This window comes from Zonotrichia leucophrys, chromosome 7, assembly GCF_028769735.1.
Source record: "Zonotrichia leucophrys gambelii isolate GWCS_2022_RI chromosome 7, RI_Zleu_2.0, whole genome shotgun sequence".
Classification (NCBI taxonomy): domain Eukaryota; kingdom Metazoa; phylum Chordata; class Aves; order Passeriformes; family Passerellidae; genus Zonotrichia; species Zonotrichia leucophrys.
In genome coordinates, this window is record NC_088177.1 from 15,152,915 (window position 1) to 15,180,188 (window position 27,274).

The 27,274-nt window shown below is 40.6% G+C and overlaps 1 protein-coding gene across 1 annotated transcript; it reads right to left on the reverse strand.

Moving 5' to 3' along the window:
• Nucleotides 1–4,068: 4,068 nt before the first annotated feature.
• On the reverse strand, nt 4,069–20,443 carry SLC40A1 (solute carrier family 40 member 1). Its single transcript, XM_064718448.1, has 8 exons — nt 20,189–20,443; nt 19,928–19,995; nt 15,618–15,777; nt 14,711–14,826; nt 14,258–14,384; nt 10,995–11,237; nt 8,486–9,145; nt 4,069–7,364 (listed from the first exon to the last, which is right to left on the reverse strand). The coding sequence occupies exons 1-8, from the start codon at nt 20,226–20,228 to the stop codon at nt 7,045–7,047; spliced, it is 1,734 nt and encodes a 577-aa protein (XP_064574518.1). The 5' UTR covers nt 20,229–20,443; the 3' UTR covers nt 4,069–7,044.
• Nucleotides 20,444–27,274: the final 6,831 nt, after the last annotated feature.

Genomic DNA, 27,274 nt, shown 5'->3' on the forward strand with positions numbered 1-27,274 from the left:
ACTCATTTCACAGAATTACAGATCAGGTAAGGTTGGAAGGGACCCCTGCAAGTCACTTAGTCCAACCTCCTTGCTCAAGCAGGGTTCCCTAGAGCACTTTACTCAGCATTGCCCAGAGCTCTGACTGCAGCTGTTACACTGTTCTGGCTTCTCTCTGGTTATCACTGCTGTTCAAGACAAATACAAAGGAAAAACTGAATGCAAGTCTCCATTTTTTTCAATTCCAAAGAGAACAGTATCCTGTATCATTCAACTAACGAAGCATACATGCTACAGATCCCATTTCCATTTATTTTTTTCACATTTACATATGTTTTCTCTTTGTAATGCTATAACCTTGCATTTACTTCCTATAGCAGGGGATGTGCATTCCCTACCCAGTATTTGGGAGTCGGTTGTGCCTAAATGAAGGGCCTTGCATTGAATTTCATCTTATTTTTTTCTGGACTACTTCATCAGTTTGTTACAGTGTGCTGTTGGCAATAGATACACTGACATTTCACACAGGACATGTTTTCAGCCACTTTTTTCCAAGGACACAGAACTTACTCAATCACACTGCTCTCTGCCACCTCCTTCACTTCCTGACAAAGAGCTTTTGAACCATTTGGTTAATTCCATCTAAATATGATGAAAGAGAAAGGTCTCAAAGTTTGATTCAGCAGGTGGGCAGAGGAGAAGCCTGGAACTGTTTGAGCTCCCCAAGGTCTTTGGCAGAGCACAGAGCCAGGCAGGTGCTGTTTGTCCTGTCAGCTGGGCCATCCCTCCCCCAGAGCTCTCACGGGCCCCGCGCACACGTGGCACTTTCCAGGATGGGAGCACGGGCTCTGCTCTGTGGCACTGCCCAGGATCAGGATGGGAGCACGGGCTCTGCTCTGTGGCACTGCCCAGGATGGGAGCACGGGCTCTGCTCTGTGTGCCTCCCCAGGATGGGAGCACGGGCTCTGCTCTGCGGCACTGCCCAGGATCAGGATGGGAGCACGGGCTCTGCTCTGTGGCACTGCCCAGGATGGGAGAACGGGCTCTGCTCTGTGGCACTGCCCAGGACGGGAGCACGGGCTCTGCTCTGTGGCACTGCCCAGGATCAGGATGGGAGCACAGGCTCTGCCCTGTGGCACTGCCCAGGATGGGAGAACGGGCTCTGCTCTGCGGCACTGCCCAGGATCAGGATGGGAGCACGGGCTCTGCTCTGTGTGCCTCCCCAGGATGGGAGCACGGGCCCCACTTTGCTCTCTGGCACTGCCCAGGATCAGGATGGGAGCACGGGCTCTGCTCTCTGGCACTGCCCAGGATGGGAGCACGGGCTCTGCTCTGTGGCACTGCCCAGGATGGGAGCACGGGCTCTGCTCTGTGGCACTGCCCAGGATCAGGATGGGAGCACGGGCTCTGCTCTGTGGCACTGCCCAGGATGGGAGCACGGGCTCTGCTCTGTGGCACTGCCCAGGATCAGGATGGGAGCACGGGCTCTGCTCTGTGGCACTGCCCAGGATCAGGATGGGAGCACGGGCTCTGCTCTCTGGCACTGCCCAGGATGGGAGCACGGGCTCTGCTCTGTGGCACTGCCCAGGATCAGGATGGGAGCACGGGCTCTGCTCTGTGGCACTGCCCAGGATGGGAGCACGGGCTCTGCTCTGTGGCACTGCCCAGGATCAGGATGGGAGCACGGGCTCTGCTCTCTGGCACTGCCCAGGATGGGAGCACGGGCTCTGCTCTCTGGCACTGCCCAGGATGGGAGCACGGGCTCTGCTCTCTGGCACTGCCCAGGATGGGAGCACGGGCTCTGCCCTGCCCACAGACCCAGGGAGGGGCAGTGCTGCAGGCCCACCTCATGGCAGGGACAGGATGACACAAGGCAGGGGTAGGAGCCACAGCTACTGCAGCTGGCATGGGCCAAGGACACACACAGAGAAGCCCACACTTTGCTGCTGGTGCTGCTCAAGGTAGGACTCACCCTCAGTCTCCAGTCCGGTGACACTGGGATGAGGATATCCTGCTATGTTGTCTCCCTCCCTCCTGACATGAACAATGACTTACCATGAAAAAGCTGGGATATTTTCTGAGCCACTCTTTGCTGTTGTGGGTGGGGTTTTTGATCTTAATGAGTTATGCTTAGATATCTACTGTACCTTCTCTTTCCCTAATCAACCAAAGGAAGTGACTCCAGATTTGATAAATGAAGTAACTTCCCTTACACTTTATACAAAGGATTAAGGACTCTTAACACTGCATGTATGAAAACAGATTGCTCCATCAGCCTGTACCAAGAATAAAAAGCACACAGTTGCATGCTTCCCTTGTGACCACAAGGGAAATAAAGTTTAACTAGAAAGAAATATTGACCCACAGAAGGACAAGCTGAAGTATTTGAAAAAGCATTATTGAGCAGCATGCACTTTGTCCATACTGCCTGCAAGCCTTTAAGCAAATATCCTTGTTCAGTTTTTTCTGCCCTTCAGAGGGGCAAAATTGTGTCTTTTTAAAAGCAGAAGCTAAAGGCATAGCCTCATCCCAGGAATAAAATACCTTTTATTACACCATGCAGTTAAAGCACCCACAAGCAGGAAAGAGAACGTGTAAATACAGAAGGCAAGACAAAACAGGACTATTACTCTAGCACTTACTACTAACTTCTCTAGTACTGAGCACTTGAGAAAGACATGAATGCAGAGCACAGCACAATATGTTCCTGGAGAATCTGAAAGTAGGCCAGCCTTCAGGCAGATAGGCATTACTACCTCCAGAGTGCTAGATTCACCCACTAGTTGCACCCCTCCCTAGCAGAAACAGTCTTTACTCTGATTCCTAGGACATCCTCCATCTACTTTACAGAAGCAAATACAGAAGGAACTGTAGGCTTTTAAAATTACTAGATGAACCTACTTACTTCTTTGGAATTTCTGAGTTAGATTTCTCACCAAAGAAACAAAACAGTTTAAAGCAAAGGGTCTGAGTTCACTCTTTTTCCTTTAAGAAGACTCAACTAACATTACCAGCGCTCACTTTTTCAAAAGGCTTTTGAAAACAAAAGCAGTTAAATATCTCAGAGAATATAACACAGAATATACAATATACACTGCCCTCCACAGGCAGGGCTGATATCTCAACTACCTGGTAAGCCAAGTAGTCCAACAAGCAAACAAACAGTGGGAGGTATCTCCAACCATTTTACCTTTGGTTGCAGAGCAGTGAATTCAGCAGTTGCTGAATTCCTCAGGGGCTTAAAAAACTCAGAACTTTGCAAAATGTTTACAGCTGAGTAAAAAAAACCACAAGTGAAACCATCAAACAGTAAATTGTGAAGGGACTTCTTCAGTTTAAAGAAGTATATTCTTTACCTATTAAGTACACTATCATTCACAAATCTTTTTCTCTGAACTTTTATATTTACAGGGGTGGATATGTATTCCTATGTTTTCAAATCAGTATTCTAACACCTGTCTTAATTTTAAGTGGCAGTGAAGAAGGCAAACAACCATAAAGGTCTGTTTCTAGGAAACTCTTAGTTCAAACAGGAATCAGTTCAGAGAGCTCCTAGTGAACCAATGCAATATCCTTGTCAAGGTGGATCCTTTGTGCAAACATATTCTAAATGCACAAAGCCAGAATCAGTCCTATAGGAAACATTCTGGGCTCAGTATTGAAAAGCACTTGACTACTAAACCTTGACCACTCCTATCCCCAGAGCTCTCACCTACAGGTTGCTGCTACAGAAGGCTATAATCCCAAATCCAGTATGGTAAAGATACATGGCAAAGTAAAATAATTTGCTTTCTGTTGCTCAGCAGGCCAAGACACAAAACTGTTCTACTGCCAATGCAAGATCCAGGCTGAGGCTGCAAGACCTTCATCCATTGTGTCTTAACTTAGCACTGAGGATGGTAAATAAAATCAATTCACCAAAGAGTAACAAGGTCATTGAAAGATTTTAACTTTTGTTATTTGCATCCTCCTCAATGCTCTTTGATTGTGCTTCATATAGTTCCAGCCCATCATACAAAAAAGCTTTCTACACAGGATCCATAAGTGTAGCATACCCAGATACACACAAGCTGAAAAATACAGGACAAATAAGTTTTTATGTAAATTTATTAATTAGCTTTAACAATAGTAATACATAAATCAATACTATGTCCAGCATAAGGTTGTATAATAAAATATTCTGGTAAGATTGATTTCTAGTGCGTACATTTTTAAGGGCAGTTTTCATCCAATTTGGACATTTTTTAAAAAAAATAAATAAACACAAGGCCAAAAATGCTTACTTAATGAAAGTCCTGCTAAGAAAGACTTCAGGCTCCACACTGCTTCAAAGCACTACTGAGTACAGGTGTCAGCACACATCTTGGACTCACACACAAATGGGCTGTGCTCAAGCAGCATACACTTTTTTTGACATCCAATGCAGACCAATACACACAACTTTTCAAATTTAAACCTCTTTGTTTGTCTTCAAACTAGCATTCACTTTTCTATTTTAGGATTGTCTTGCCTTCCAGCTGTGATGTGCACATATGAATCCTAACCACATCATGTTTACCAAATACAAGGCTCCAGTCCTCTCCTAATAGTACTGCACTATCTAGTGGAACTATTTATGAAACAAATTGCTACTCAAATGAAACAAGACTAAATTGTTTTTGGAAAAAGGAAAAAAAAAAAAAGCCTTTGGGAACAGGCAGGAACATGGCATGCTCCCAGCTCTGTCACATTTTTGGAGCTCTCTGGACTTCAGAAATACATCCTCCCTGGGATGGCTGGTGCTTAGTGCTACAGCATTACATTTTAGGCACCCTGGGTTCTGTGCACTGTAGACAGCACAAAAAGAGCTGCATTTTCAGCTTTGTTTCCCTGATGGCCAATGAGTCCAAGATATACAGAGGCATTCATATATTTTTCAAAGTGCAGTATAGAGGCATCCACTGACATTTGGACTACCTTTATATTTAACACTATTAAAATCTGGTCCCAATTTAAATTAGATACACATGACAAAATCTATTTGGCAAATCAGAGCTATTTTATTTACTAGTGTACTTTTCATATACCACATAAAGCTATCCTTTGGACATATTTACTCTACAAATCTAGATAAGCTTGTTTTATTTGTCTTCTGACAAATTCTGCTGATGGCAAAATTCCCTTTTCCTTAAGTTACACTAAGGATTGAGTCACAAATTTTAAACCTACTCTAAATTACATATTTTACTTTATTGTATCAAAACAAAACCCAAATGCTTGGTCAAAGTATAAACACTTACAAACCTAGTGAAAACATCCCTGAGAAGTTTTCAGCAACATAGAGTAATTATTAGGTTTGGTCCATTAGAGGAGAAAAATCATTACATCCAGTTATTGAAAACTATGGGCTACAAGTGCATTGGTTGTACATTGGATTCCCATTCATTCCATTTCACACCTCTCACAAAACAGTATATCTGAGACAAAAGCCACTAGAGGTTCTTCACATGCTTTGATGGATAATGTAATTGTTACAAAATCTGCGATGACTGGCCTAGATTCAGCCCTGGTGTAACGCCTTTCATTTCAATGGAGTTCACACACATTCCAGGGCTGAGTCTGGCAGCATATGACTGGGAAGGACAGTACCTAAAATTAAAAAAAAACCCTTAGAAGTTACAGAGGATACTTTTCAGAAGTTGCTGACATTATGTTTTCACATACTACTTATTCTGCAAACAAACATTTTACCAATATTTAAATGTAGAAGTCAGACTGCCAAGCCATAGGAAAACTCAGAACACCACCAGGTTCAACTCTACTGAGAAAGCAAAGTGCGTAATTTCCACAAAAGTGCACATAGGGTTAATGACTCTGGAAGTACTGTGTTAGTACACATGCAGGGTGAAAAAAACCAAAACTAACCAAAAAAAAGGCAAGAGCTTATTGAACAGAGGGGATGCATCATTTTCATTGCTCTGAAGCTGCTTTAGAGGGCCTCTCAGTCCATCATCTCATTGGTTTAGCAGTATTCTAGAACAAAGTCAAAATCCACATACACATCAGATAAATGCAAGTAATCCACCTATTGCATGAAACATTAACTATTTTCAAATGCAACTGTTTTCCAAAACCCTAAAAAAGCCTGATATATTGGAAAATTAACTAAAGCTGCTTGTACTCTGAGGCAAAAACTAAGTTAGCACTAGAATTTATCTTTCTGTACCAGTACTCCTGACCTTAGCACTTTCTGCTACATCAAACCCAAGCAAACCTGCCATTTGCAATTTAAAAGCCATGCTTTGTAATATTACATCAATAGCTTCTGCTAAATGAGGCTGCTTTACTCTTACAAGTGCAACAAAAGTGTAATACAATATCTTGTACCTAACAGTATTCTAATTTGTAAGGAAACATGCAAAAAACCTGCAAAGGTGTTTCCATAAAGTTAAACCAAAACGTAAAATACTATAAAGGTTCCGGGAAAAAAAAAATGAAATTGTTTATTAGAAGAATCAAGAAGGATCATAGAATATTGTAAGTTAGAAGGGACCCACAAGGACCATCAGAGTCCAATTTAGAGAGGATGTTTATACCAGTTTAAGAATAAAGGTGAGCAGAACTGTTCATGGTAAAGGAATATTGGAGAAAAACTCCAAACAATCAAATACTGTATAAAAAGTTATTCTGAAGTAACTAAAAGGAAGGACAAGACCCCATTTTACTCAATGAACACAAGAATTATTTCAGAATTCATGGTAAACTGAGTCTGTATAACCACTTAACCACAGTATCACTGTAGGGGTCAGCCATGGAACTTGAACAGTATTTTTGTGATCAAACACCAGACTTGTGGGGAACCTTTGATACTGCAGCTGTCAAGATCCAGCCAGGCTGTCCTCTGCCAAACATAAAACATTTACAGGGTCACTGTAAAATGAATTTTCTCTCTTGGGAAAGCTTCCCCAAAGAGCTAAGTTATGCATTCAACTCTAGAGAAACACCTCAAACAGGGTCATAAAAGGAAGTATATGTGCTTAACCATGGTATTTGTGAAGCAAAGTTAGTAAAGAGAAGTGGATCCTTTCAGACAGTAGATGTGTTACCAGGTGGTGAACTGTCAGGGGCTGTTTTGGGATCAGGAGTGTGACAAACAAAAAGTTGTTTTCCCAAGCTTTTTTGGGCAAATCTGAAGTACATTATGTGGCCCATTGCAACAAAAGACACAGAAATAAGCACCAATAAGCCAAAAGCTTCAGGGTTTGGGGCCAAGATGACCATGATGAAGTGCAGCAAGTCAAGAAGATAATTCATGGAGTTTTGGACACCATTTATGATGCCTCTTTCAGATTCTATGACGTTTTCTTGGAGTAACTGTGTGACAGTCAAATCAAAGGACCAAAGGCCTATGGAGAGAGAAAACAATTATCCATACTGCCGGGCTTCCCATGGCAAACTCATCACTGGCACAATTCAATTCATCCTTCCAAGCACTCACTTTGCCAAAAATGCACAGCATAAGGTATCCTCTTGCTGACTAGAACTGATTTCACACTCCCAGTCAAGAGCAATTGACTTTCCTTTTACAAAATATCTCATGAAATAATACATAAACAAACTTGATACATGAAGTTGCCTGACACATCCTGTTTCATCATGACTAAGGAGTCAATGTTTTACTCATCCTTTTCTTCTTTAAATAGCTGGCTTACAGCTATTTACAGTGTATTCATGCTAGGTGCAATCACTAAAGTTCTGCATTTAAAAAACCCACAAACATCTTTTAAACTATGCAAAATACACAATAATTTCAAATGGGTGACATCAGCTTCCATACTGGTTTAGTCTGTTCATGACTCAGCTTTAGAAGCTTATCTTGCAAAAAAACCTAATGCATGTGAACCAAGTAATTTACTCCTCCAGAATTCAGCAAAAACTGCAGAAATTGAGGATAATGATTCTACAGATGACCATTACTGTTCATAACATTTATATGTTAGACTGCCTATTCTGGTTAGCATAATATTGGTATTCTGTTGACAGATACTAATATTATGCTAACCAGCAATACCTCAAAAACTTAAGCTGTAATCCAAATCAAAGCTTCCTTTCTAAATGACAATTTAAATAAATGGATTAATTTAGTAAACTCTGAAATGCAAAGGTTTTCACAGCAGATGTGTTTGGTGCTGTTTCCTAGTAACAAGTGGTTTCATTTGGTCATGAACAAAAATAATTTAGAGATAAGCTTTCCAAAAAACTATGTTATAATCATCTCCAAATGTGGTAACTTTTCTCCTATTAGTGACATAAAATATACAAGGAGTTAGTACTGCAGTCTTCACCCTAGGGATACTCTTGCAGGATCATTTCATTTTTATGTGATGTATAATCACCTAGCACCAGAAACAAGATGTAACATTTCAATTATTGCCTCTAATTCTAAAGTTCTATTTAGTTGACAGGCACTGTAACTTTTAGAGTTAAAAGTAGATGTTACACCAAATTGTAGAGACGTAATACTTACCAACTCTAGCAGCAATGACTCCTGCAAACAGGAGACTAACAGAGATTAAAGGCACAGGCTCAGGACTCATCTCTGGGTCACTGTCAGCAGGAGCAATAGACCCGTTTAACAAGTTGGGCATTCCAGTTGCAAAAATCATTTCAGATTCTGGAGACGCTATAGTAGGCAATGGCTCATTTTCAAACAGCCTGGCACTGATGTCAGCAAATGGAGAGACAGTCAGATCCATAGGGCTTCCAGGCATAAATACAGAGACGACACATAAGATCAGACACGCAAACTGAGCGACTCCAGAAATCAGGCCCGTGCGAATGAGGCCACATTTGCGCCGGAGCCAAGTGAAAGCGACCGTTCCCATGATTCCAGTGACTGCCGAGGCACCCATGAGGAGGCTCAGCACAGAGCCACTCAGCCCCTGAGTGTATGCATAGCCTGTAGTGATACAATCGAATCCCAGAACAGTCATATAGAGGAATGCAAGGCCCATGCCTGCAAGGAACACCGGCTGGTTGTAGTACGCAACCCATCCGTCCCGGAAGGTTATGAAAGGTTCGGCAATCCGGGCAGCGCAGCCGACTTCCTTCTCCGGCTGGGGCTCAAAGCCAGCTACATCTTTCTCAATAATGAGCTGCACTCCTTCAGCAGGTTTCATGTCACTCTCTGCAAACAGAAATGGAGCTGTCAGATACACTCCTGCCTGCAAAATGCACACTGTAAAGCAACAGATGATTGTTTGCCAGAAGTTCACTACTGGAGAAGTGCATCAGTCAAGCTCCACTGCCAAGCTTTCTCTTAATTACCTAAATTAAAATCATTTAAAGCCTCCTAAAATCCTACCTGAGGAGTAAGATTAAGTACAGTTCATCCCTATCAGTTTAATTAATTAAACAGTGATAGGAAAAAGCACTGCCTGCTTCTAGACAAGAATGCCCCAGCTCCACAGAGAAATTATTTAACAAATGCCAGTTGGCATTTTAACACAGCTTTGTATGCTTAAGAGCACTGAATGAAAAAAAGGACATACTTAAACATCTGTCAGTATCTCATGTCAAGGCTGAAGCCTATCCAGAGTCAAAAGCTTTCAAAGCTTGACTTAAAAAAAAAAAAAAAAAATCAAACAAACCACAAACCTATGCATTTCTACCACTCCATTCTCACTGCAATAAAGGAAAAAGGCACTTCCACTGATCACAAACAAAAATCCAAAAACTCACAGCACTATTAACACCACTAAGGAGGACAAATTCCACAAATGTCTGGATGCCTGAGCATGCTTTTACACTATAAACTTCAAAACTAACTCCACATACAGCAAGTGAGATGCATGAAGTACTTCAGCAACTTTTAAAAACCCAAGTCTTCTAATGAAATCAGAATATTGCAACAGCAAAGATTAATACGTGTTTCCTACATATTGACATTTGCTATTGCCATTGCTTCACATTGCTTCATTCTCCAGAAGTATTCAAAAGCCAGTTCCAAAGCTGTGGAGCCTTGTACACTCTCTTGTTCTCTAATACTGAACTGCCAGCAGCCTGGTCCAACAGCTTACTGGACCAGCTGTAACCACCATGGATCTGATGGCTGGGAAGATAGATCTCTTCAGCAGTTTTAATAGCAGCTTGTATGACAATAGTGTGAGACAAGACTGTTAGTTAGCATTTAAACAAAACCCAGGAAATCTTATTTCAAAAAACCCAATAACAAAACACAAACAAAAACCCACCACCTATGTTACAGCTGGGGGCCACAACATGAGCTTTCAGTAGTGTTATATACTGCTACCTTAAAAATGGGGAAACACTTAAGCTTAGTATTTCAGCATCTGACATTTCTACTACTTCACAATAAAAATTCTGCTTCTGAATTTAAATTTCTGATATTGAGCCTATCTAACTTTAGTATCAATTTTAGTGTTACTTATAATAATAGCCATAGTCATCTGCACTGCAAATCCCACTTGTACTGCTTGGCCAAGGAAGCAGAGCTAAAGGCCAAAAGAGTTTATTTTTTTCCCTCCACCATTTCCTGCAGCATGTAAAAATCATTAAGTCATGCCAGAAGAGAAGTATGGCCATCTATTCTAGATTCTCCTGAAAGCCTGTTAGTACTAGGTGTAAGCAGAGATGAGTTAGCCAGGAATAGTCTTGCAGAGGCTGTAGACACCACAGAGCCAAGGGCCTGGTCCAGCTTATCAGCTATAGTATAGATGGATAGGAGTATTCCTTATGATCAGCCTGAAGGCAGACTTGCTCTAAGGAGTTAACAAAGAGAAGACAATTCATTCTGTGGCTGCATTTCATGAAATTCCTCAAAAAGCTGCACAAAGTATTGTTGCTTAGATTAGAGTCTCTGGTATCTATACCCCAAACCTGCAATCTCCAAGCCAGTAGTAGAAAGCTATTTAGCCTCAAAGCAGTGCCTGTGGAAGACAAAAGTCAAGCTTGGCTAGACTGATGCAATGAATATACAGTGAATTTGAGTAGGTACATTTCTGTGTTTTCAATACCTTTCTTTACATTCAGCGGTTTCAGTTCTGACGCTTCAACTTTTGCAGATTTGTGAGCCAGAGTAGGGGTTTTCTGATAAACCTTCCAGAGCAGCAGATATTCAACACACATGGACATCAGGTTCCAGCCAGAAATGAATCCACAGCCAATCATGGGGGAGCCAAATGTCATTATCTGACCAACAGCCATTGGGGCCAAGATATTGGTCAGCTGATCAATTCTTCTTATTGTGGCATTCATATCTGTGAGAAATTATTTGATGATGAAATGACTGGTGAACACTTACAGTGAAATATTCATTGACAAAATTGTGAATTGTACACGTATAAAGGTAAAGCTACAAGTCCTGCTCCAACTGTAACTGGTTCCAGAAATAACCAGAGGCACCTTCAGACTATTTCAATATTTAAGTTGACTGCAATCAACCAAGGTGCTTGTAAGCCAAAACCCAACTGCTTCCAGTTTTGCCTGCATGCGGTCTCCCAGGTTTAGCATGCTGGGTTCACAGTGGCAGCACAGTCCTGTTCATCATGAGATCAGGTAAAACTTCTCATCATTAGATGAGATCACTTTTACACAGCACTGATACTGTGGACTCTGAGCTCTACCCCTGTAACACACAAACCTAGCATGCACAGCTCCAGGAATCTCAGAAGGTGGAATTGTTTCTTGGGAAGATAGTAATCTATCTCCCAACACTGGAACACAGTATTCTTAGTCTCCTCCATTCACTTCTAATAACTGGTGGCCAAAGAACCACTGTGATAGCAGCAGAACTTTGAAATGGCTTTGACATTTCCTTGTTAAGTCACATTGGTTGATGGCAGCTGTAGGCATCCTTAGATCTTACTGAGCAAAGTCCTCACTCCTTTCTGGTCCTTTGATGTTTACAGTCAAAACAAGCAACCCATTCTCAGCATAAATGCATCTTTCATTAGCTGCTAGGGAATGCCTCACCCTTCTCAATCTTATCTATTTTACTGTCATTAAGCTGTCTGGGTTCCAGTAAGTTTCCAATTAATAGTGCCACTCTTCCACTCCTACAAATTGCTAGACAGTGGTTTCACACATGAAGCCCCCTTTAGAATCCTACTGTAAAAACTAGAGCTTGTGAAGGCCAAGTGAAATTCTACATCAGTATGTAGAATAAAGCTGCTTTATTGACTCTGTAGAGAATTAGTCCTCAAATAAACATTTGGGTTACTCTATTTCAAAGTAAATTCAATGTTAACCTAGTTAACCCTCAGTCAAATAGTTAAGTGAGATACTTGCATAACATTTGGCTTTAAAAACTCCAACCAACTAACCTTTGTTTTTTTTTAGTTGAGTTATAATTCCACTCAGAAAAGGTACAAAGAGTGAGCAGGAAAACTAATCAAGGGCAACAAAGGAGAAGTTAAGGTAATTTTTTATTTCCCTATTCTGCTAACTTGCATAACTAAGATTTCTCTTTGAGGAAAGGTAACAATGCAGAGATGGACAATGATAGTTGCTGCAAAGTCAGTGTCAGCACTTAATTTTAATTACTTTTTTCTTTTATGTTAAGGAGTTTCTTTTACGTTAAATAGTTCCCAGGTTCATCATGATTAATCAGAAAACAAGCCTGTTCAGTCTGGAAGGGATGTCTCAGATAAATCTGTTGAACTAAGGAGCTTAATCATTGTTTTCATTCTCAATCAAGTCATAAGAGAATTTCCAATAATCTCTTGCCTGATTTCTCAGTACAAAATGTAAGTGGTGATACAATTGTGCCTGAGCTCATGAAGCAGTAAAGAGGCAGGACTGACTCGCAGGCAGCAGTTTCTCTGCAGGTGTGGTCTGTGCTTTATCTCATGTGTTATGTGGGACAGGGATGGGGGAAATGATTTGCTGAGTAACATCTGACACAACAAGAAAAGTTTTAATAGTTCTCATTAACCTAGGACTTTTACAGATAGCTGCTATTTTTCTACCTGTGATTCACATGTGTAAAGAAAGGTCACCTGTATTACAGCTCTACAAAAGGCATGACCTAGAAAGGCACTGCAAGGTCAAAATAAAAGATTAAGGAAGATAATTTGTGGACTGGGAAATAGATGCATTAAAAGTGTCATACTTCTAAGAATTAGCCTTTCCTGGATGAAATTGATAAATAAGATTTCTTCATTGGAGCTAAACATCAAATAAAAATCTGGAATACAGGATTGAAATTTCCAAAAGGACTCTGAACTTTGTGGGCATTCAGGCAGCTTGATACAAAATTAGAGTCCAGAAGCTGAAATGCTGTCTAAGCCTGAAGGTATCTAAACTATAGAGGTGAGCTATAGAGGTCTGGGTAATGTTAAACTGCTCTGTGCCTTGTTTGCAGTTCAGTATCAGTTCCTCTATCTGAAAAGGCTTAAGTCCCCTTATGGGGTTGATTCAGAGCCTATACAGCCTGACAAATTCATCACAAGAAATGCTGCTTTGTTACAATCAGAGGAGCAGCACAGTCAAAGATTGCTGTACACCCTTTGATGTAATTTGTATTGTGCAGCCTTGGTGAGTCCCAGTCTCTCACATCCAAGAAGTTTCATGACTACCAAGCTGCAATAGGATATAAATGGGAATTAATTCCCTCTCCTAGTAGTATCAGTGTCACTGTGCAAGTGCAGGGCACAGGGGGAGAAGCAAACATAAATAATCTTTTGCCTAGAAAGTATTTTGTCTGTAGTCTATGCTCACAAGTACCTGATGTCAAAGGAAAGCAGAGCTTCCAATTCTAGCTGAAGGGAAGTTCACAGCTCTGAGTTAGACATCTAATGCTAGAGAAATGCAAGGCTTCAAGTGTGCCTGCATGCACAGTATTACCTACTGGCAATTCCCTAATATACCTATTGAACTGTTCTGGACTTCATTCTCATGCATCTTTCTTTGATCCCTATGAGAGGAGCCCAGTTTCGCAAGAGTTCTCTGCTTCATTCCAGGGACCTAAAAATAAAGTATTGCAACACTTGGCTTGTTCAGCAAGACTAGTTTTCCTAACAGAGCTGCAGCAGGACTAAGAGGAGGGCAAAACAAGTTTGGGGATGCCTAACTGAATTGCAATCACAACAGTAATTTGTGATCTCAGTAGCTGTAGTCCAGAGTAAGAAAGAGCAAAATAAAGGCTGCCCTATTTTTTCTCATAATATCTGGAACTCAAAGATGCACTGATCTTTGTAAAACTCTAGTCTTAAAACAAAAATAAAATCAATCTTGGAAAGTAAGACATGCAAGATATTATAAAGGCAATATATTTCACCTGCCAGTTTGCTTCTGTCTTCCCCTGCAACCACAACAATCCAGTCCCTCTGAATTGTGATCGCTGTGGCAGTGCTGGCCAAATTGGCAATATTTGCTATTGTGATAACCAGGATATAGCACAATGTCTAGAGAGATGAGGGGAAAGAGTTATAATGTGAGAAAGCTGATGGACATCGCCACTTTCTATATAAGCAGGAAATACTTTTATATTTGATTCCATACATTTCAGCATTATTCTTCACACAAAACAAGATCAAGTCTACAATTCCTAGCAGAAAACAATCATCATATCTGTTTGCCTAACAAGTACAGTTTCATTTGCCAGTTTTGGCTCCCAGAAATGTCTGTACAGATTAAAGGAATTAAAGATTAAGATAAAAACTCATCCATCTCCCATGCTTCCCAAAGTTTCTTCACAAATTAATTTCTTATAACAAGTTGAAGCACTCACAAGAAGCCATCCATGGTATAATGTCAAGAGCTGTGTCTTAAACAAGAAGATAATCATCAGGATAACACCACACAGGATGACAGATGAATTCTGCACAATCAAGGATGTCTGGGCCACTGTTTTAAACCAAACAGAGAGCAACAGTTATGAACATAAGAATGAGCTAAGAATGACCACAGCTTTAATCAAGGAACACACAGATTTATTAAATAGCCTTGTTTTCCTAGTCTCCCCCAAACATAAGTGGCAAAAGTATACTTTATAATAGAGTCTGAATCTTCCATTGTCTTAGAGAAACCGATGTCTAATGTAACTTTGTAGCTCTTGATTTACACTCAATGTAGGTCTTCTCTCAAAGTCCCTGTTTCAAGTAGTAAAAATCTAGCTCAAGTCTCTGAAATTCATCTTCAACCTATTATGGAAAAAATACTATTTTGAAAATTTTTTGAAAGTAAAAATTTATTTGAAGAACTTGATCCTATTTTATTTGTAAAACAGACTACAGAGTATATGCAAAATGGATAATGCAAATGCAGTGTGTTTACACTCAAGTGAAAGATGTTTGTATCCAGATGAAAGACAACAAAAACACAGGTGCATGTTAGTGGTTTAATGTAAATAGAATTTGATCTGTAGCCCTTAAAGTTACATATTTTTTACCTTTTGTGTTTCCATGCATCTCTACACATCACATGGGATTGGCCTGAGTAACAGACATATCATGACATAAAACTGTTTTCCTCCTGTCTTTGAGAGCCTCTCTGTATAACCATCACCATCCTGAAACCATCTGCCCTTCTTAGACGAGCAAGCCTCATTCTCATATTTGAACTGAGGAATTACCTCTGTCAGCTTCACCTTTTAGACATGAATTTGGAAGGTAAATGAGCTGCTCAAGGCATCTAACCTTTGAGCCTGGAGTTCTTGTCCACCCAGTCTCCAATAAGGGCTCCCAGGAGAAGAACTGATCCCGCCACAACCAGGCCATAGACCGCAGTGAGGAGCAAGCTGTTGCCATAAAGTTCAACCAGGAACACAGACACAGCAAAATGCCACATCCGATCTCCCTTGAAGAGTAAGAGAACACACACAACATTACTGGTTGTTCTTTACAGGTACACAGGTTCACTGTTTTAGTCTGGACTAAAATAGAGGTTTGTTACATGTACAGAGGTGCTGTGGGGTTTTTGTGGTTGCTGCTTTCTTAGGAGGTTTGTTGATTGATACATCCTGTCACCATTGATTTTATCCCAGTGTCATTAAGATCACCTATCCTAATCAAGTGGATCATTACACCTTTAATATCACAAATCCAAAAGTGCCAGATATTTTCTATTAGTATATTACTGGACAAAGTCTGTCACCAGCCACATCCAACAAGCCTCAAAAAGCTTACACAAACTCTCTGGCACAGATCAAATATTATCAACAGATTTACCATCACTATTTAAATAACTTTTCAAGGCAGCAGTTTGCTCTCAGATGATCAAAGCCTAACTGGTGCTTTATAACACAAGAGTGAGTCAAGTGGAAACAAGTCATCATAAAATTCAGGACAGATATAGGTAAATGTTAACTGAAGTTTCTAAAATCAATGGACTTCAGCTGCTTTTAGTGTTCAGCACTGGCATATTACTCAGAGGATGAAGAAAGGCATAGCTCATTTAACCTGTTGTAAACCAACTGCTAGTTCAGCCTATTGCTAATTTAACCTAGTGCTTAAAATAAAACACATTCATGTCCTGATAACCACTTGCTACAGGTACAAAAAGGACACCCAAATGGTTAAACACATCCAAGTGAAGTCATTTTCATTCTTTTCAAAACATTTTCACGTTTGCTAATAAATACATGGAGGTTTTATTGTCACATCTCACTTTACTTTTGAGCATATTGCAGCAATACATGACAGAAAATCCTTTCTGTAATCAGTAAAAAACAGATGAATAGAAATCATTCATACCATTCTAGGGCACACAGGTTGTTTAATAAGGGTCTCTAACATTGGTCTCCTACAAATCAAACATGAAACTGTTTTCTTCTGTTGCCTTATCTTAAATAAATAGTTGCTATGTGATACAGCAAAGAGTACAAATCTCTAAGGACCTCAAATATTCAGAAGGGCTGGGGGAGGTGTAACATAAAAACTTTTAAAAATCAAAGCCAGCCAAATCTAACCATGTAACACAGCAATCAAAAGCTACATAAATAGCGTATTTGGGGAGTCAAAATAATTGCAAAGTGTGATTAGCCCTCAGTATAGTCCAGACACAAAAAGCACTTGCCTTTTAATGTTATTTGAGTTCACTGGAGTTTTCTGCAAACATTGTAACATGCAAACTTTGGTACTTGTTTCCTTAAACACAGGCTGAAAAAAGTTATACTCCAATCATGGGAAGAAAAATTCCATCTTTCCAAATAAAAATCCCAGGGTGTTTTGTATACTTTTTTAAACTAAATCCAATGACAAATGCTAGTATAAGCATGATCATCTTGTGCCTCTCCTCATATATTATAAACCATTTTTCACTCAAGAGATATCTAAAGCCTTCTGTAAATATGTTCCACTTACATTCCACGGTTAGTTAGCAGAAATATATAGAAAACATCCCAGTAATGAATCCACAGGCATATCATTTCCCAATTCCACCTTTCACTTAAACTTAATATGACCTCCTGAGGTGGTACTTTATAGAATTTCACTTAAAATACATGCAGGTGAATTAACCCAGACAACTTTTATTAAGATAGAAAAACAATCAAATTAACCCATTTTATATTAAATTTGGCTTTTTTTCTTTATGCATAGATGTTTCAGTTACTGGATTCTGAGAAAATGAAAAAGGCATTTTTAAAAAAACCTAAGCATGTGCAAGTCAGTGCCAGTCACTACTGTCAGAGTAAAAAAAACTGAATCTCACTTCAAACTCGTGGAAAGGTCAGTTTGACTCCAGAGACATCATGATTTTGCTTACACTTATCTGAGAGCCTGTGAACACTGTTCAACTTTATCTAACACATTTACCCAGAATATTTTGATCAGGACAACCCACAGAGAAGACTTCTGGAGAAACCACAGCTGTTACAACCAGAAAGTACGATTTTCTTTCAAGAATTAAAAACCATAAAAAAAATAGGCAAAGATAAAGGAGAACAGTATTAGTGGATTGCAAAGCTTTGTAGCAGGTATATTCTTTCAAGTTAAGAGCTATTGACACTTGAACAGCAAATATTCTTTAGAGAAACAGGCAGACCCTTCATTACATACACTTAGTCCCACCTTAAAATGTGGCTCTTTGAAGACTTTTAAATAGTTACAGCTGTTCAGCATCACTATCCTTTTAAAGACAGCTCCTCCCCTTCTTTAATTATAATTACCCTTACACTAAATGTATACAATCCACGTCAGAACTGAAGCCAACAAGCTGAGGAACAGCCAGGCCACCACCTACTGCCAGCCTCCTGAGGGACACAGATAAGGCTGGGAAGTTGGGATCAGCTGATCTCCTGGAAAACATCGGGCCTGACACCCAGAAGGAGAACCCAGCTCCATGCTGTTCCTTTATTGCTGAGGAACAGACAGCAACAGCCCAAGGTCTGGGGCTCCAGTGCAGCACTGCTGGCCAGCCTATTGAGAGCCCTGAGGCCAGGCACACATTCAAACACTTGACTGAGCAAGGGCCCAACAGAGTCTGGACTTTGTTCAAGTCTGAACATGCCTGGAGATGTGACATGTTTAATCATTTACAGCTTCTCTTGGCATTTGGGAATGGCATAGTAACACAGAAACCCAATCAGCTCTATCAATTACAGCAAAACCCCATTTCTCCTGGGTTTTGTGTTGTGGACAGAGCCATTCTAAAACAAAGATGATCTATTACTTGGTGTTCTGAAGATTCAGGTATTTGTTTACTGTTTCTGGTAGCAAAAACCTTCACACTACAGGAACACCAAAGCTTAGGAGATAAAAAAGGTGAAGTCCTGCACCCAGTTCTGTCAAAATAAGCTATTGCAGAATAACTTCTGTTGTTTGAGCAGATTTGGCTGGGGGTGTTTTGAATCAAGATTTTCAGCACAAAACCCACCAGCGCCTGACCAGGTTATATTAATATTGCTAAACAGACATCTTGTAGTCTATCACTTGTTACTGTGTGCAAGATTGCTTTCTAACTCTGCTTTGCCACCTTTACTCAGGGAGTCGGAGCAAGCCCACCACAGAGCTGGGAAGCACTGGCCAGAGAGGAGTAAGCAGGGTTGGCCAAACTGCCAGTGAGGCACTTTGTGGGCATGACTGACAAAAACTGTGGCAGGAAATAGGTCCTGACTTCTGAAGGAGCTGTTTGGCTCGCTGCTTTTTAATATTAACAGCTGCCAAAATATTGCATTTGTTTAAACAAACATTTGATACCATCAAAGACTGCTTTCATTAAGAGAAACATCAGTACAACCTTTCAGGTTAGGGAAAGCAAGAAGCTCCAGAGTCAGGCATGTGCTGTTGTAACTGGAGATCAGCCATTTCTTCAACACATACATCAAACCAATCCAAATGTTCCAACACAGGACCAAAACACAGAACAAAGAAAATGAGGGGAAACCTTCCATTTATTTTTGAACCAAGCCATTGTATGGAGACTTAAGATTGTGCTAAAACACATACTTAATTTTATTCTGTGAAAAAGAATCAGACTGTATTTTTAGTGCATATCTTAAGGTAGCTTTTTTTTAAGTATTCCTCAAGTGAGTAAAAGCTGGTATAGTAAGTTACATTAGCACAGAAGGAAATAATTTCAGGAGGCAAGCATTACAGAGGACAACTCCTGATGCTGTCAACAAGTTAGCTCATGAGTGGCAGTATTGAGTCCATTGTAAACACTGAGCATTCCCCATTAGTAAATATGAGTCCTTTCCATATAACGCTGCAATGGACTGTCTCTCATTCTGCTCCTCAATAAGGAGTCTCACTGGTTCTACAGTTTCTTAAAAACAATAAAAGGTACAGAACCAGTCCTTCCAAAAACTGACTGCTGCACTACTAACTAAACCTCCAGCAACACATCTTTTAAAGATTATGAAAACTTTTAACAGCAAGGTGTTGTAACAAGACCTCTATGGTGGTGTGCTAATTTGTGAAGATTTTTGGAAAGCACCAATAAAGCTCAGATAAATCATAGCCAGATTAATAAAATCCTACTTCTACCAGGGCAGTATTTTACTTACCCAAGTGGACAGTGCATGTCCAAGATAAAGAAGAAACTTTGCAGACGTAAAATAGGCAATCACAGATCCTAAATGAGAAACAAGAAACAGATGCTAAAGCAAATGCGGGCACATCCACCGCATTTCGGTACAGCAGGCGCAGCTCGCTGCCGTGGACATCGTTCTGAGAGCGGAGGGGCCAGCGGGACACGGCGCGATTTGGTGCCCCCCACCCGCGGGCAGCCCCGCCCGGTCACCCGCGCCCGGCCCGTCCGCACTGACCGCCGCGCCGCCGGCCCTCCGGCTCCGCTGCCCGCGCCATGCCGGCCCGCTCCGCCGCTGCCCGCTGCCGAGAGAAGGGGGGGGACACGCGGCTTCGCTCCGTGTTGCCTTCCCCGACTTAGCTAGCACTGTAGCTGAAGTCGGAAAGCCTTGGCCTTATGCGCCGCGGGCGGCGGGGACGCTCCGCCGCGGAGGGGCCGAGCGCCGCTCGACGCCCGGCTCGCTGCTCTGGGCTGCCCAAAGCGTCGGGCTGGGAGGCGGCGGCGCAGCGCCTTTTGTAGCGGCGGCGGCACCGCCCCCGCCCGCCCCGCCCCGCCTCGGGGGCGGCCCCGGCACCGTCACCGCCGGAGCCCCGCGGAGTAGGAGCGGCGCCCCGAGCGGCTCCGGGAGGCAGCGCCTGGTTCTGAGCCTCGGCTCCAGGCACCGCGGAGGGCACCCCGGCAACAGTGAGCCCCTTAGCGCTGCCTCTGCCGCGGCTCTCGGCTGCTCCCTTTCTGTTTTCTGGCATCTTAAAAATCGTGACGTCCTTGAATATGCTGATTGAAGAAGCTGGGGTTGAAAGAGAGGCGTCAAGTACCTCAAGCGTGTGGTTGAAACACTGCCAAGGACAGTGCTCTCAATTCTGAGGTTCCAAGTAAAAAATACCTAAACAGGGTATCAAAAATTAAGCTAATTCAAATAGCATTTCTATTCTAATGAAGGTGGTGTAGAATTGACCCAGCTGCTGCTGGCTCAGGCTCTCTGCTTCAGATGAAGCATCCCAGTTCCTTCCATAAATACTTTTTTTGCACACTATGTGACCTACTTTTGGTATTGACTACCACAAAAAACTGCATGTTTATAGAACTTAAGAAATGGTCAAAATGTACAATTAGCTAGATCTTTTTCAGGGTACTATGAAAATATATAAGAATTGTCTGTCCTTGTGTGGTTGAAATCATAATGATTGTTCTTGGCTGCCAGAGCTGAGATTATATTTTCATTGTGTAATACTGTGAAGTTCCATCCTCTGTGTGTAAAATTGCTTTTGGTTTGGGTTGTGGGTTTTTGTTTTGTTTTTTTGGCCACCCCAGAAGCAAATGCCTGACATAACAGACCAATAACCTGTCCTGGTGTTGCCGCTCCTGTGATCTTGTTCAAAGTATTCTTACATTAATTAGATGACTTTCTATGCATGAATCATGGATTATACTTTGCATAATGGGAACTATACCTTGGGAAAAAATAATTCAGAAATAAAATTCAATATAAACATAGGAAGCCTAAAATTGCTATTTTAATGGGATTGTTTATCCTATGTGAGTTAAATGTTTCTTCTTATGGTATTTTCTTAAAATTTTGCAGGAAATTATCTTAAAATTTTGCAGGAAATCTTTTCTCAGATTGGCATCAAAGCAGAGTAAAATTTTTTAATGGTTGCAGAGTATCCCACTGGACTCACATCTTTTCCAGCCCTGTCCCTGGTATGGCCACTGTTATGATTTGGTTACTGGATTGATGGGGTCTGATCTGGTCTGTGATGTACACAGTGCATACACACATATATGTGATACAGCAGCAGCAGGAACACCAGCACAGTACTGCTGGTTAGACTTTTCTTTGTTACTAGAGAACAATGTGATTTCTAGTTTTTAGTTCTCTAGAATCAGAGTTTAAATAATCATTTCTGATTGTTTGCTGAATTTTATACAAGTGCATTGGATTATATAGGTGAAATCATCATCTCAGCAATTTTTTTCTGCTGGTAATGGATTGGGTTTGGGTGATATTTAAGCTATGCCCAAAGGATGTCAACATCCTTTGGTTGCTGTATGTCTCTGGGATTTCTATCATGGAAGAATGTGTGCTCTGTCCAGCGGGACACAGAGTGAGCCCAGTGTGAGTCTGGGATGCTGCTGCAGGGGATGGCAGCCGAGGTGTATGGTGTGTGCAGCATGCTCAGCCTGTCCTCAGCACACAGGGGTGCTGCACAGGACTGCACGGTGCAGACAAACCCTGCAGTCTGGCCGCTGCAGCTCACACCTGTCCCAGCCCCACCACAGTCACTGCACACACTGACACAGGGCACTTGCTGCCAGCAGGCACAGCCAGAATTTCTTACATCCACAGGCATGTGTGTTATATCCTTCTCTAACAATTTCCCTGCCAAATATCCAGAGGATTTGGATATATATCTAAAAGGCCATAGCTGATTTGTGAGGTGTTTCCCAAAGCAGGAGAGTTGGCAGATAGGGGAAATTCATCGTTTTTCCCCCAAATTTGCCACCACTTTGCTGATGATCTTCTCAACATGCTTATTAAAGTAAGTCTGTGCTCAGGTTTTTTTTCCCTTACAATACTATGATGCCCAACATAATACAGTAACTTGAACACTTTGATTTTTACATCTAAGATGCTGCTAAAAAAAGCCTCAAATACTTTTATAAATACTCCACTAAATCCAAATTTTATCAGATTGCTTTGTGAAGCCCTTGTAAATATATTTTTAAAGATCCAGGACTTTTATTCAGGTTGACTGGCTCACCAGTTTCTTTTCACAACATTTACAGATTTCTGATCTATTTAGAATGTTTAATATCTGGAAGTTGTATGAGAGGAGTTGCCAGTTTTACTTGTGCACCCCCAATTCAGGAGTCTTGCAGCAACAATTTACACAATGGCCCAGCACACCAGCCATGGATTTGAGACCAGGCCTGACTAATGGTCACTGGAAGAATGAACATGGACATTTGAATTAACAAGATATATATTTATGTTATAGTCTTCTTAGCTAAAGTTTTTTTAGTGGATAAATTCCATAAGCTTTCTTAAAAATATATTACTAATATAATTTCTCTAGTTATTATTTGAATGAAGAAATACAAATACTAAACTAGTTTTTAAATTTTTAAAGTTTCTGATGTAAATATAAAAAAATTCATTCAAAAGGCATTATTCAAAGTATTTCTAATAAGACAGCTATCTAGAACAAAAAAACCTAATATTTAATTTTTCAGGCAACAAGAGCAACAATTAAACTCTTAGATGTAAACAACTGAAAATATTTTCGTTATTGGTAAGTGCATAACTATGCTGTCAATAATAGTCAAAGATACATTTACAGGAAAGACACAGCTTCAAAAATAAGAGAGGATGTATTTTGGCTTTAATCAACTGCCCACATCAGTGGCAGCTTCTTTAAGCACTGTGCTTGTAATAGAGCTGCTGAATGTAGAACAATAGCAATTTTACCAAATAATACTCACAATTGTCATCATGGGTTAACCAAAGAGGCATGAATCATAGTGAGAGACCTCATGCACACTCACACTCAGCTGAGAGCTTTCATGAAGTTTAATTATCATGCTGTTGCCATTCTTCATTAAGACACACCTCTTGGTGTGCAAAGTGGTTTTTTATTCATTCAGCTCACACACAGCCAAGCAAAATTGAAAAGAATATATACAATCTGTGTCTTTGGAAGGGTGAAGCTCAGAAGCCTTTACTGCACTGCCCCCTGCTATGACTTAGGCATGGGAAGCTGTAGCTCTGCTGCTCAAACCCCACATGTTGAACTCTCAGAAGTGCCATCTCTGTATCAGCTGACACTCTGAGTTTGCAATGCTCCTGCACAGGCAAACAGGCAGAGGTGGGATAGAAAAGCCTCCCAGGTTTTACCCCAGACCTGTTCAGGTCACTTACATGTCAGCAATTGAACATCTATACCTACTAATGGTCATTAACTAAACATCTACTCCCTCCCACTTTCTCTAGGATCCACAGTGGGATGCTCTCATAGGATTTGTTTCATTCAGATTTCAAAGTGACAGCTCCTGTCTCTCAGGGCTAGATGACAGATCAGTCATTTTAACCTGAAACAATCATTATTTTCAGGACCAGAGCTAGGCTCCTGTGACAAACTCTCGTGAGAAAATCATGCAGAACCTCAGCAAATTCAGAACTGAGAGGATTGTTTGGAGAAGCTAGAACTATCTAGCTTCTACACAACTCCAGCTCAGGGAGCTGAATCGGCTCTGTGTTCACATGGGCAAGCTAAACATTTCTAACTGATCAGGGATAGCCTGACTAGTGACCAAAACAAAATTCCTTATGTGTTATGCCATATATCATAGGACAACTGGTTTCAACAAGAGACTCCTTTTGTCCAATCTTTCTCAGTCATAAGAAAACACTGTACCCCAAACTCAAATAAAGAAAACATCTTGTACCAAATGAGAAAAAAATAATTAAAAGAAAAGAAGTCACCACATCTACTTAGGGACAAGTGAATGTTTTGCACCAAATGTCAAGAGTAACATTTCTGCAAACTGCCTATATCACACTGCACATTCACTCTCAAGAGAGGGAATTATTTACTTGAACTGGAACACTGTGCTGAGGAAGGGCCTGAAATGAGTCTGGAGGGTAAGATAACAGCCTATCTGCAATTTAAGCTCATTTGGTTTGTTTTCTTCATTAGATCTTACAGCAGTTTGCCTCCTATCGGGTGTCATTGTTCTGTTACTAAACAATAAAAGAATGCTTAATAAACAGTATTTTGTTTCCTGTGTGTATTTTAGTATGCAATATGAAAAAGCTGGGATTTGTTATTTTTCCCACAGCCTTCTAATACCTATGAATTTTGCCTTTATTCTTTAATTAATTGTTAAGGAATTTTGATACATAAAATAAAATCAAATATTAACACAAGTCAGACAGTATTTGTATCCCTTAAAAAAAAAGCAATTGTTAGAAGTAAAAGGTATCCTTCCCTCAAATAACTCCTATTGGAGGTAATAGTTAACCTCTTTAAGACAGTCAGATTTTGATATTCCTGTTCACCTTTCTGCAAAGTTTTGTTTTGATTCTATGCCAAGAAAATACTTAAAAACACATTTTTAACTTTAAGCACATGTTTAGTTTCCGTTGATTTCAATTAAATAGACCAAACAAAAACATTTCTAGATTTAAGACAGTGCTGAAAAACTTCTTGGAAGTTTTCTTTTGACCTGCCACTACCTTGAACTGAACAACCTGTAGTATCAGTGATCCCACAGGAGGAAAAGGGAAGAGCTTCAGTTGCACTATCAATTTCTGTTTCTGGGTGTCTCCAGAACAGTCTTCATAAAAACATGTTTGTCTTTGGAGACCAGTTATGATACAGTTATGTTCAAACCAGCCACAACTTGAAAGCAATTTTTTGGAAGGTAAAGCATAAAGTACAAGATGTACTTAGAATGACGTGGTGAAGGAAGCATATGCCAACAAACAAAATCATTTCTGTGAACTGTTCTGGAGTTATGCAAATAACATGCACTTCAACAGCCATCAATTGTGTAGCCACCAATGTTGCAGGTAGAGCCCTTCACCTATCCATATACAGCACCCTGTGTGAACAGGGCTCTGCACTGGGGCACACACTGAGCCAAATACACCTTTAGCAAAACCTGCAGAGATGAGTCTGACACACAGTTCTGAGTTCCAGAAAAACCTCACACTACCACCTGCCTATATTTGATGATTAACTAAGTTGCCATATCTCATTAAGAATAATAAGCCAGTCTTTTTCCCTTTGCAATGTCATTACCATAACCCTTTGATGCCAGTGCTATATTGATTATTTACAATAATAATGACAACATAATCATCTAGTAATTAGTCATCATTCTACAATTACTTAGCCTTCAATTCTCATAAATCCTAACCTTAGCTTTCAAAGAACAGTTTACCCATCAGACTCAATCAGATACCTTCTTGTCACTGATGGTATTTGCCTTCACTAACACAGCAAACTTCAACTAACAGCCAGGGAAAGGTGTTCCCACAGAAAGCATTGTCCATCTTCAGGCTATTTTCTTTAAGGGTGGCAAGCATAATAATCAATTTAAAATTTTTCAAAAATCCAAAACCTGAAAAATTTAGTTTGTTCTGAAAAGTCTTTTATAAGGGCTCTAGTAAGAACATTCATATTAATATTGTTTTGTTAATTTTCTAACTAATGGGAAATGAAAGTTGAGATAATAGCACAGAAATCCCTCTCTCTGTTTCATTAATGACACCCAGGGCTTGAATCATATTCCAGAGATACAGCCAGGGAGACCCTGCAATGTCCAAAATGGAATGTGGAATCTGCTAGCAGAAATATATTTATGTAGTGTGCTCAGGCACAGGACACAAACTCCTCTGCCACAGAAAGTTTTTCAAAATCTTTGGCCCCTGGCCCCAGAGGATGATTTAGCCCTCGGTTTCAGCTCTGTGCAACCCTGTTCTAGCAGAGCTGGAAATGTGGCTTACCTGTTTCTGCAGATATCTTATTTTTTAAAATATCTTAAGCACAAATCTACTCAATACCCTTAATCATCTAACAAGAAAACACACATATGACTGATAACTTGCTGTTATCTAATACTTCTCCACCCTATTATTATGGCTAGCACTCCCAAATGGATGAAATGATCATTAATAAATTAAGGGAACTGATACGGAAAGTTAGCAACATCACGGGGTCCTGGTCATGTGAAGCCTGGCACGTGAGTCTAGAGGTAACAAAACCCTTTCCTGACACATTAATGGCAGGAAAAAAAGGGAGAAGGAAAAAAATCTGAAAAAGTCTGTATATTACTGGTACTGCCAAGAATAGATGTATAATAGCTAAATTCTTAAACTACACCACATGGGTTTGCATACAGAAAACATAAAACAATGGCAAGATCAAAGGATTTCAAATTGTCTTAATACTGTACATTGATTTTTTTTTTCTGACCTCAGCTGGGGCTGAGGGAGGGCTCTTGCTTCACTGCAGAAGAGGTTGACTTAAGTTGCTTTTCAAGGTAAATTTCAAGTAGTCTTTTAAATCTATGGGCTGCTCACTAATTATGTCTTCAGTCCTTTAAAACATATAACTGCCCATTACTGTATTCAGTAGAAATACTCAAACATTAATTATGCACGTGCTTCCAAGTGTTTTCAGGATGAGAATCCATGCCAAAGTCAATTAAGTATAAGGTTCCAAAGTGGTTGGGAAATTATAAAGGATAAACAGGCAGAGGATGTTTCTTAAGTGAAGGTGCAATTCTGGATGTCAGACATGGTCAGGAGCATTGTTGT

Excerpts from the sequence above, each read along its gene's own strand:
- SLC40A1 (XM_064718448.1), bottom strand. The coding sequence starts at position 20,228 with ATGGCGCGGGCAGCGGAGCCGGAGGGCCGGCGGCGCGGCG. Across the intron at positions 15,778-19,927 it reads GACATGCACTGTCCACTTGG|GGAGATCGGATGTGGCATTT; the intron begins GTAAGTAAAATA and ends TTACTCTTCAAG. Across the intron at positions 9,146-10,994 it reads ACCGCTGAATGTAAAGAAAG|AGAGTGACATGAAACCTGCT; the intron begins GTATTGAAAACA and ends TTCTGTTTGCAG.